The 12,667-nt window shown below is 37.5% G+C and overlaps 1 protein-coding gene across 2 annotated transcripts in view; it reads right to left on the reverse strand.

Moving 5' to 3' along the window:
- The window catches only part of TAX1BP1 (Tax1 binding protein 1), a 97,154-nt gene that overhangs the window by 68,289 nt on the left and 16,198 nt on the right, over positions 1–12,667 (reverse strand). For both annotated transcript variants that reach the window (XR_010842190.1, XM_059073525.2), the window contains exons 3-4: positions 7,344–7,446; positions 1,268–1,455 (exon numbers count right to left, since the gene is read on the reverse strand). Coding sequence is in view for 1 of the 2 variants with exons in the window: in XM_059073525.2 (XP_058929508.1) it covers positions 1,268–1,455; positions 7,344–7,446 (291 nt within the window). In the remaining variant the exon portion in view is untranslated. The remainder of the gene's footprint in view (positions 1–1,267; positions 1,456–7,343; positions 7,447–12,667) is intronic.

Raw genomic sequence — 12,667 nt, forward strand, 5'->3', positions numbered from 1 at the left:
TAGGCTTATTTCAGCATCTTTGACTAGCATTCAAATACCAGGCTAAAAACCTTGATCATCAGGCGGTTGTCACCACAAAATGTTTTAGTCACCCTATAAAAGTTACATTTCTTTATTTAAGATAAGAGAGGAATTTCTGGAAGGGGGAAGGAAAGATACAGAAAAATTCACAGTAAGTTTCGGGTTCCTTCTCACCTTCTTAGTTCGACTGTCTAATATCTATAACCTCTTGTCTTTTTTCTGTAGTCTGTTTTTTAAGATAAATAAAATCAAAGGCATAAAATATTTACATATAAAAAACATCCATCTGAGTATAAAGAATAAGCAATGACTTGCCACAGACTAAATAGGAATGTAAAATAACCAAAAATGTATACTGAACCAATTAAAGAAGATCTTTTTCACAGAAACTCAAATATAACATTCTAATTTTTCAGGTTTAGGGTAAAGACATTGAGAAATACCTTGAAACAGGAATGCTGTTTTATTTTTTTCCTTCACTAAATACTAAAAATTAAGACATATGGCATTATTAGACCATCTACACAGAAAATTTCTTTTGATGCAAGTGCAATGACTCTAAAATATTCAGTGAAAAACAGTGAGAAGCTTTTTCACCTTTTTTTTAAAAAAATTATGGTTATTCCAGCTTATTCATTTGATCAGATAAACAGGAAAAGAAATCATTCTAAAAATGCTGAACCTAAATTACGAGACTGGGATGCTTCACTGATTCACTATCACACGTGAGATAGAACACGCTTGTGGTATAGTGAAATGAAGTTCACATCCAATTACAGTTAGACTTACTGCTTTATACCGCTTTTCCATCAGCTTCACCCCCAAATCTGTACTAGGGATTAGGCCATCCCTAAAGAAAGGTTAGGGTGAGGGAACATTAGGAAGTTTTAGGTCTAAATTCTCTCAATAATTACTTATTGCAGATATACTATGCACAAAATACTGATAAGCCTAGGGACAGTCCCTGCCACAGTGAAATCAGTAACATAATTGTGACAGAAATTTTTTTTTAAGTATTTCAAAAACAACACTATTATTTTAGTTAAAAAGCATTTGATTTTCAGGTTATACTCCTGCATAACCTAAAAATTCTTAAAATGTCAACCAACATGAGCTCTGTTTGTAATTTATCTATGACTGATTTGTCTTTTTTAAAACATTCACTATTTTTAAGTCACAGTTCATAACAAAATAATACATTTCATAATATAAATTTATGAATCACCACCTCACTGTTGGTACCAACCTCAAGAAGGCCAGCTTTTGTGGTCACCACCAACATGTCAGAATTTCCTTCATCTTCCATAGTAAGCAACTCTTCAACTGGAGAAGAAGCTCGAAACTGAAAAGGTGTACTTGCTCCACGAATTTCACCCTTATGGGTAACATAACAGAACTGATAAAATTCTCCATCATCATTTGGAAGGTAATAACCTAAGAGGAAGTTAACAAACAAAAAAGTATTAAATTTTCTGCTATAAAATTATTTGAATTTAACAAATCTTGCCATATCCTCTCATTTCTGACCCTGTTTCTAAGCACTCATATGTCTTTCCTATCTTTCACAAATTATCTATCAAAACTAGACTCTTCTTTCTTCCCTAAATATGCCCATATTTTTCTTATCTTAGGTCTAAGCTTATATTCTCAGAATATTCTTTCCCTGTATCTTCACTAGGGTAAAACCAACTCATCTGGGACAGTCAAGTATGCAGTTTTCAATGAGAAAGAGGATGAAGGCGGAGCAATGGAAGAACCAGCATAAAAGCCTAGGAGGACCAGGGGTTGGAAAAATACATCATTTAAAGAAATGTTCCCTCAAATATGACATTAATTAAATGCAAAAGAGAGATATTAACAAAAAGAATACACCACACGTGCACTGTGTAAGGGCAGAAAGAGGATGAGGTCTACTGATGCAGAACAAAAATAAGCTTTGGAACCACACAGATTTATTCTGGAATTCCAGCTCTACCACTAATTATTATTTACTTATCCTTCCCGAGCCCAAATTTCTTATCTGTAAAAGAAACTTGAAGCCATCTATCTCAAAGTTCCAAAGTACCATGGATTATGTAGTTATATCATCTAGCCCACTATCTGACAAATAATATGTTTTCAATATTTGTTCCTCCTCTCTTCAGCTCAACTGTTACCCTCTTTTAAATTTTGCTGGATTATCCTAGCTCAAAATTAATCCTCTCCAAAGCTCCCATGGTATTTTTTACATTAAAAAAAAAAAATCCTCCACCATGTACTTTGCATTACCATTATACACATGCTTTACAGCCTACATTCAGAACTCAGAAATACTAAGGACAGATTATTAATAAACATAAAAATTCTGGAATTCCCCCAGAATGACCTGAAAAAAGGAAGCATTCAATGATTGTGAAACGAACATACAAAGGTGAATATATTCCCCTTATCTTGGATATTAATATCTACCCAGAAATGTGCATTCACTATGCCTATTATCCCTTCATATCTTGACATTTTTAGCCTCATTATTATGATATTGACTTCACTTGACTTCATTCTTTAAAAAATAGCTGAACTTTGTCCACAGAGGGGAGGGTGCAGAGAAAACATAAGCCTGAAACATCCTGTGGTGCTTAAAAATAAGAAAGAAGTTGTCAAAAAAGAAGGGGGTGGGGGAGTCAAAAAACACAGAAGCCCCCTTAACAGACCTCCCAATAGCCAAAGAAAGCTAAAACAATTTGAGCTACAAAAAAAATGATAGCATTAGACTTTATTCCACAGAAAAAAATATACATGCCTGAATGAGAAAAGGATGACTCTTCCTAACATAATAATTGCAATTAATAATGTCCAAGAAATGAGAATAGAAAAGCATCATCAGGCAAAAACAACAATAATTATTGTAGGCGACATCCACTGATGGATACTAAAATTAGTGGATGACAGTTTGAGGAGAAACAAGGTATCTCAAAATTGCTCCCCATAATACTGTTAAATTACAAAGGGAAAAATACTAACTTTACGGTGGAGAAACCCAGCAGACACCACCTTAACCAGTGATCAAGACTAATATTACAGGCTTCCCTGGTGGTGCAGTGGTTAAGAATCTGCCTGCCAATGCAGGGGACATGGGTTCGAGCCCTGGCCTGGGAAAATCCCACATGCCACAGAGCAACTAAGCCCGTGTGCCACAGTTACTGAGCCTGAGCTCTAGAGCCCGCAAGCCACAACTACTGAGCCCATGTGCCACAACCACTGAAGCCTGCGCGCCTAGAGCCCGTGCTCTGCAACAAGAGAAGCCATGGCAATGAGAATCCTGCGCACTGCAACGAAGAGTAAGCCCACACGCAGCAACAAAGACCCAAGGCAGCCAAAAATAAATAAATAAAATTTTTTTAAAAGACTAATATTACTAGTAAGAAGACAATCAGACATCAAGTACTCTCTGATACAATGCACTGAAAAGAATACATCATCACTTCTATGATATTCTTCCTGAAAATGTATAGCCTCAATCTAATCATGAGAAACTGTCTGAAAAACTCAAAATGAGGAACATGCTACTGGAACAAAACAAAACTGAACAGTACTCTTCATAAATGTAAAGGTTATGAAAGACAAGGACAGAATGAGGAGCTATCACAGACTGGAGAAGAGTATGATGATATGACAACTAAATGCAATGTGGGATTATGGACTGGATCCAGGAACAGAAAAAAGAACACTACAGGAAACACTAGTGAAATGTGAATAAAGTTTGTACTTTAGTCCACAGTGTTGTACCAATGTTAAATTCCTGGTTTTTTAAATAAATGTGCTGTCGTTATGCCACATGTTAACATTAAGGGAAGCTGGGTGAAGGGTAGATGAAAATTCTGTATACTATTTTTGCAACTTTACATCTAAAATTATTTCAAAATACAAAGTTTTTTTAAAAAAGTAATACAGGGAATTCCCTGTCGGTCCTTTCCAGTGGTTAGGACTCTGTGCTTCCACTGCAGGGGGGCACAGGTTTGATCCCTGGTTGGGGAACTAAGATCCTGCAAGCCTCGAGGCACAGACAAAAAAAAAAATAAGAAAAAAAGTAATTAAAGGTATATCTAGCAATAAATTTTTGAAGTTTTTAAAAACCCCATCCTCCTACTATCTACTACTAAATTTATTAATCCGTGGCTGAGTAACTTTGCAAAGGCCTCTACACTTACTTTTAAAGTTTAAATAGAAAAGAAAAATATAGTTTGACTAATCAGCTCTGGTATCATGGCATTAGAAATTCTACAAACTACATATTCGAGGTCTGATTTTTTTTAAATCTCACAAAAATAATTCACTAAAAATTATGGTTCAAATACCATTTGAGATACAAGATATAGTTATTCAGAACTGAAATTTAAAGCTACCTAGAAATAGCTCTCCTCAGATCAGTAAAACTGAAAATAAAACAGGAAAAAGTAAAAACCAAACTCCAAGTCAAATTTTATAGCCTGTAACATCAGCAATCAAATTATAGTAAACAAATAAGGGTCCATTTAGGAAAATAGTTACATTTATGTACACTTTATTAGTTCTGAGTTTTGCATTTCAGGATTCTCATGACTACTGCACAAAATGAGCAAAATTGTTTGGATCATGCTTAAAATTCCTTCTGGCTCTAATTCTCTATGACTAAGTTTTTCATGACTCTATCCTAAGTTTCTTATATAACAAACAACTTCTAGGCAAGCAGAAGATTTTATTTCTGAATTTCAAAGTAAAAAAAATTTTTTTTTTTGTGCTAGATGGGCCTCTCACTGTTGTGGCCCCTCCCGTTGCGGAGCACAGGTTCCGGACGCGCAGGCTCAGTGGCCATGGCTCACGGGCCCAGCCGCTCCGCGGCACGTGGGATCTTCCCGGACCGGGGCACGAACCTGTGTCCCCTGCATCGGCAGGCGGACTCTCAACCACTGCACCACCAGGGAAGCCCCAAAGTAAAAATTATGACTTTCAAAAACATGTAAAATTAGCTGCCATGAAAATGCTTTTACAATATGAACAGAAATAAACTAGATGCTTTTCTCCTTTTTTTCTAACTGCTTTTAAACTTTCTGCTGTCATAAATAAGCAAATTCATTAGTCACTATAACAAATTCTGTAAGTTTCTTATTTATCATAAGAAAACTAATCACATTAAAAATGACTGGAGGGGTTCCCTGGTGGCGCAGTGGTTAAGAATCCGCCTGCCAATGCAGGGGACATGGGTTCGATCCCTGGTCCGGGAAGATGCCACATGCCGCAGAGCAACTAAGCCCATGCACCACAACTACTGAGCCTGCGCTCTAGAGCCTGCAAGCCACAACTACTGAGCCTGCATGCTGCAACTACTGAAGCCTGCACACCTAGAGCCTGTGCTCCACAACAAGAGAAGCCACTGCAATGAGAAGCCCACGCACCGCAACGAAGAGTAGCCCCTGCTCCCCACAACTAGAGAAAGCTCATGTGCAGCAACGAAGACCCAACGGAGCCAAAAATAAATAAATAAATAAATAAAATTTTTTAAGTGGATTAAAAAAAAGAATGACTGAAAATAAAGCCACAACTTTTAAGAACAAATATCTTAATAATAAAATCAGTTCCAATATACACACTTGAATTTGATTATCTAAAAAAAGGCTATGAATTAAAAGATAAACTACATATATAATTTATAACTTTCTTAATCTATAAAACATCTATGAGGACCTAAATCTTTGTCTATATTACAGTACAAAGTTTATTCTCTGAATATGCGCTTCTTGTCACAGTACATAAGGAAACTTTTTTTTTCTTTTTTTGCAGTATGCGGGCCTCTCATTGTTGTGGCCTCTCCCGTTGCGGAGCACAGGCTCCGGACACGCAGGCTCAGCAGCCAAGGCTCACAGGCCCAGCCGCTCCGCAGCATGTGGGATCTTCCCGGACCGGGGCACGAACCCGTGTCCCCTGCATCGGCAGGGGGACTCTCAACCACTGCGCCACCAAGAAAGCCCAGGAAACTTTTTTTATATATGCAAGCTCCACGTGATCACATTCCCAACTGATGTTCACACCAAACATATACAAACCTCATAATAAAAAGTTTTTTTAAAGACATAAACCACCAAAATCCAAAACACTGACGCCACCGAATGCTGGTAAAGATGCAGTCCAACAAGAACTCTCATTCATTGCTGGTGGGAATGCAAAATGGTTTTGCCACTTTGGAAAAAAGAGTTTGGTGGTTTCTTATGAAACTAAAAGTATTCCTACCATATAATACAGCAATCATACTCCTTGATATTTACCCAAATGAGTTGGAAACTTACATCCACACAAAAACCTGTGCATGAATGTTTATACCAGCTTTACTCACAACTGCCAAAACTTGGAAGCAATCAAAATATTCTTTAACAGACAAATGGATGAATAAGCTGTGTTACATCCATATAATGGAGTATAATTGGTTTCCTTTGCAATTCTGGGCATTTCATGTATATTAAAATATTATACTGAGACAGAGTCCATTAGCTTCCCCAGACCAAAAACAGTCCACGGTATAAACAAGACTAAGAATTTGCTTTAATACAATCCAAAGTCAGTACAATTTTACTACAAAAATCACTCTACAGCAAATTCTGTTATAGATTTCTAAATAAAATTTTTGTGTTTTGTTTTAATGCAACAGGGTGTATTTTTTTCATATAACAAGCAATCTGGAGGCAGTTGCCTGCTGGCCTTGATTCAGTGGCTCAGACATGTTGGGACAGACATATATGTGCTTGTCTACGCCTTCCCCTCATGGCCACAGGAAGGATGCTGAAGCTCTAGCCATCACCTTTGTGAAGGCAGAATGTGGGGGGAGGGGCAATACCAGGTATATCTATCTCCTCCTTTAAATAAGAGAATTTTTAAAAATCTGTATATAATGCTAAGACAAAAATGAATTTTATATTACTCACATCGATTTTATAGGCAACTTTCCCTATAGAATTTCTACTCTATAAATCCTGTTAATCATCTTTGTGATTTCATATGGAATATTTTTCTCACCTCTAATTTGTTATATTATCTAATATCAGTAACAGCATTATTTTCTCATTTGAAAAAAAGATCATCAAAAGACTTCTCTTCAATGAAAGACAATAAGGAAAAAACCTTTCTCTACATAAAATATCATGTGACCTACACTAGATATTTATTTACATTCTTATGACTTTTGATAAAGAAAGATACTAATTAATTCAACTTTAGTTACTAGACATGCTTAAGTAGATCATTACAATGGGGTACAACATCTTTAATGGCAATAAAACATCTAATTTCATCTAGTTCTGCTTTTCAGTTCTCACCTTGAAATGCTAACACACAATTGACTGTTGATCCTTCTACATAATGTTCAGGCACAGGGGACCATAAAAACGTGTAATAATCACGAGCAGTACTCCATCCAACCTAAAGGAAAACAACGAAAACATGGATATTATAAGTAAGTGGTTTAATATGAGTGATATCTTATAGCATATTGTTTTTCACTGCATCCTAAAGTTAAAGCATGCATTAATGTTTACAAATCCTGAGCAATTTAACAATCACGTCAAATTTTTATTATAATTTTTTATTAAGCTATAACCTAATGCTATAAAAATCTATAACAGCAGAGCTTCTATGTATTAAAATGCAATTTGATATCCAATTTCTCAAGGAAAACCTTAGTACACATATGATCAAATACAAAAACATGTTTCACTTAAAATTTGATTTCACTAAACTTAAAATTTATTTTATGCCTCAAATTTAACTTTTTTTTTTTTTAGTTAGATTTCCCCCTCCTCCTTAAATCCACTAATTAAACTTCACTAGTCTGTCATCTTTAGTTAAGTCTTGCCTACAGGCAATGGTAAATTTTGTAAAAATTTATTTTTACCTTTATTCCTAAGGTGTTTATATATACAAAAAGACCACCTATGTCCCACCAATCTCTAAAACATTTCCACCTTACAACATGAATATATACATTACATATCTCAGTCTTTATTTTCCAGATTAACTGTACTGTGGTAAATACTGAATATTAGATATATTTAAAACAGGTACTAGATATCCATTTGTCAGTATACTACAAGAAATTATGCATCATCCACAAGGTTTGATTATACACATGTTCTGTAATTCTGATCGACTTAGGATTAGAGAGTCCAGAATATTGAAACTAGAAGAATCTTATTAATCTTTAGTTTCTAAAGGAGTGTTTTCAAACTGTCAGTCACAACCCAGTAGTAAGTGGTAACATTATATCAATTTAGTGGTTAATAACCACATTTATTTTTTAATTAGAAAGCATCAGAGGGCGTGAAGTTTAAGTACTGCTTCATGAAAATTTGTTTCAGGTGTATCTGCATGCAACTTTGCTGGGTCAAATCACAGAATCATATTATTTTTATTTCCTTCTGTGTGTCATGGCCAAAAACATTTGAAAGACACTATTCATCTCTTTACAGAGGAGAAGCTTGAGGAAACCATGATGTAAGTGATTTTCCTGACCTAAGGCTCAGTTTTTTTCCTCTCAGGATTGTTATAAGGATTACATTAGATGATGAACTTAAAAGCAGCACTTGGCAGAGGGCCTGACCCGTGATGGGCACTCCATAAATGGTAGTTTTTGCAAACACAGTATACTGCAGTGATTAAGAGCATAGGAAGTAAGGTCAGACTGCCAAAAAAGATCACTTACTAGCTAAACGACTTCAGACAAGTTATTTCTGTTCCCTCTTTAAAATGGAGATAAAGGCTTATATGTGGGCTTCCCTGGTGGCACAGTGGTTGGGAGTCCGCCTGCCGATGCAGGGGACACGGGTTCGTGCCCCAGTTTGGAAAGATCCCACATGCCGCGGAGTGGCTAGGCCTGTGAGCCATGGCCTCTGAGCCTGCGCGTCCGGAGCCTGTGCTCCGCAACGGGAGAGGCCACAACAGTGAGAGGCCCACATACTACCAAAAAAAAAAAAAAAAGGCTTATATGTGTATTAAATGAGATACGGCACATTAGTGGCACCTGGCACAGTGCCTAGCACATTAGTGTTCATTAAATGTACCATTCATTAATACCCAAGGGGACAAAACGTATTAGGGATGGTGATCTTGATTCTAAAATGTTCTGTCCCTCATTCCATATCCCCCAGTCCTTCTATCATCTCCTGAAAAAGAGCCTATTTGAAGTTTTTCCCAAAAGATACAACTGGTACAAGTCATACCTTGCATTCTTTGTCCCTGTCCATATGGTGTTCTTGAAAGAAATATCAATACTATCCAGAGCTACATCTTTCTTGAAAAAACATCTCCCTAAGTTAACAGGCTCTACCTGGACCAGGTGGTCAAAAGACATGCTAAGTGTACCATTTATTTCTGATGGCTGACATGCAAAACTGCTAATGTCAGAATTATAGATACCTGATTCAAGTGGCACTGGGAATAGCAGTAACAGATACAGTTCACTGTTCGTTTTGGAATAAATATTACTCTCATCTTACAAATTAAGAAACTAGTAAATGGCAAAGTCAGAATCTGAACCTGAAGTTCAAGCTCTTAACCACCAGGACACTACTCACTCTCCTCCTAGCAGGATATAAAATACTCTCATACTTTCTGAAATTCCACTTCCTTCCTTCCAACACTGAGTCAATGACTATACAATTCTTAAAAGAAATGCACATTTCTGGATTGGGTTGTCTGTTTTTTTGTTATTGAACTGCATGAGCTGCTTGTAAATTTTGGAGATTAATCCTTTCTCAGTTGCTTCATTTGCAAATATTTTCTCCCATTCTGAGGGGTGTCTTTTGGTCTTGCTTATGGTTTCCTTTGCTGTGCAAAAGCTTTTAAGTTTCATTAGGTCCCATTTGTTTATTTTTGTTTTTATTTCCATTTCTCTAGGAGGTGGGTCAAAAAGGATCTTGCTGTGATTTATGTCATAGAGTGTTCTGCCTATGTTTTCCTCTAAGAGTTTGATAGTTTCTGGCCTTACATTTAGGTCTTTAATCCATTTTAAGCTTATTTTTGTGTATGGTGTTAGGGAGTGTTCTAATCTCATACTTTTACATGTACCTGTCCAGTTTTCCCAGCACCACTATTGAAGAGGCTGTCTTTTCTCCACTATATATTCTTGCCTCCTTTATCAAAGATAAGGTGACCATATGTGCGTGGGTTTATCTCTGGGCTTTCTATCCTCTTCCATTGATCTATATTTCTGTTTTTGTGCCACTACCATACTGGCTTGATTACTGTAGCTTTGTAGTATAGTCTGAAGTCAACAGACACTTTACCAAAGAAGATACACAGATTGCCAACAAACACATGAAAGAATGCTCAACATCATTAATCATTAGAGACATGCAAATCAAAACTACCCTGGTGGCGCAGTGGTTAAGAATCCACCTGCCAAAGTAAGAAGAATAAAAGAAAGAAAGAAAAAAAAAAATCCACCAGCCAATGCAGGGGACACAGGTTCAAGCCCTGGTCCAGGAAGATCCCACATGCCGTGGAGCAACTAAGCCTGTGCACCACAACTACTGAGCCTGCGCTCTAGAGCCCCCGAGCCACAACTACTGAGCACACATGCCACAACTACTGAAGCCCTCGTGCCTAAAGCCTGTGCTCCACAACGAGACGCCACTGCAATGAGAAGCCTGCGCACCGCAATGAAGAGTAGCCCCTGCTTGCCACAACTAGAGAAAGCCTGCGCATAGCAACGAAGATCAAACGCAGCCAAAAATAAATTAAATAAATAAATTTATTTAAAAAAAAAAAAACTACAATGAGATATCACCTCACACGAGTCAGAATGGCCATCATCAAAAAATCTAGAAACAATAAATGCTGGAGAGGGTGTGGAGAAAAGGGAACCCTCTTGCACTGTTGGTGGGAATGTAAATTGATACAGCCATTATGGAGAACAGTATGGAGGTTCCTTAAAAACTACAAATAGAACTACCATACAACCCAGCAATCCCACTACTGAGCATATACCCTGAGAAAACCATAATTCAAAAAGATTCATGTACCAATATGTTCACTGCAGCACTATTTACAATAGCTAGGACATGGAAGCAACCTAAGTGTCCATCAACAGATGAAGGGATAAGGAAGATGTGGCACATATATACAATGGAATATTACTCAGCCATAAAAAGAAACGAAATTGAGTTATTTGTAGTGAGGTGGATGGACCTAGAGTCTGTCATACAGAGTGAAATAAGTCAGAAAGAGAAAAACAAATACCGTATGCTAACACATATATATGGAATCTAAGGAAAAAAAAAAAAGGTCATGAAGAACCTAGGGGTAAGATGGGAATAAAGACAAAGACCTACTAGAGAATGGACTTGAGGATATGGGGAGGGGGAAGTGTAAGCTGTGACAAAGTGAGAGAGTGGCATGGACATATATACACTACCAAACATAAAATAGATAGCTAGTGGGAAGCAGCCGCATAGCACAGGGAGATCAGCTCGGTGGTTTGTGACCACCTAGAGGGGTGGGATAGGGAGGGTGGGAGGGAGGGAGACGCAAGAGGGAAGAGATATGGGAACACATGTATATGTATAACTGATTCACTTTTTTATAAAGCAGAAACTCACAAACTATTGTAAAGCAATTATACTCCAATAAAGATGTTAAAAAAAGAACTGCAGTTGACAAAAGACAGAAACAGTAAGGTAAAGGGGGAAAGCACTGTTTCTAGCTTTCTCTCATGAGAAGATAAACAAAATAGGGGAAGTGGGGCTTCCCTGGTGGCGCAGTGGTTAAGACCCGCCTGCCAATGCAGGGGGCACAGGTTCAATCCCTGGTCCGGGAAGATCCCATGTGCCGTGGAGCAACTAAGCCCACGTGCCACAACTACTGAGCCTGTGCTCTAGAGCCCACGAGCCACAACTACTGAACCTGCATGCCACAACTACTGAAGCCCGTGTGCCTAGAGCCCGTGCTCCACAATGAGAAGCCACCACAATGAGAAGCCTGCGCGCCACAACGAATCGCAACGAAGAGTATCCCCCACTCCCCGAAACCAGAGAAAGCCTGCAAGCAGCAACAAAAACCCAACGCAGCCAAAAAAAAATAATAGATTTTTTTTTTTTAAAAAAAGAAAAATGAAAAATATGTTTAAGAAAAGAGATACGTTGAGTGGTTTGGTCCTTGCTGTGTTTTCTCTAACTGAATCATAGTAACTCAGGTTGTTCCTTATTGGTTGACTATAATGGTAACTTATACTTTGCTTTCCTTTACTGCATAAATCTGGGCAACTCTTCTCAAGAGAGTGGTCGACCATGCTCTAAAATGTCACAGGTAACCCATGCTGAGCCATCGAAGGAACTGGGGCAAGATGCAACCGAATCTGAGTATAAAAATCAGCAATATAGAACTATGCTTCAAATTCCTTTTGAGGAAGGAAAAACTGAACAATAACCGAACAGTTCTTAGGTCACTCTGTGAGCAGCATGTCAGGCAAATATAAAAAATAAATGTAAAAGTCTCTCAATCTGGAAAGATAGAGAGTACAGATTCCTTTAGGGTGGGTACGTCTAACATCTAAACTCCCACACAGTAGAGTGACCCACAGTGGAAGAAACAGAATTTGGACATCTGGAAATTATGTGGGCACTCATGGTAAGAACAGTAAACAAAT

This window comes from Kogia breviceps, chromosome 9 (genome assembly GCF_026419965.1).
Source record: "Kogia breviceps isolate mKogBre1 chromosome 9, mKogBre1 haplotype 1, whole genome shotgun sequence".
NCBI classification, from domain to species: domain Eukaryota; kingdom Metazoa; phylum Chordata; class Mammalia; order Artiodactyla; family Physeteridae; genus Kogia; species Kogia breviceps.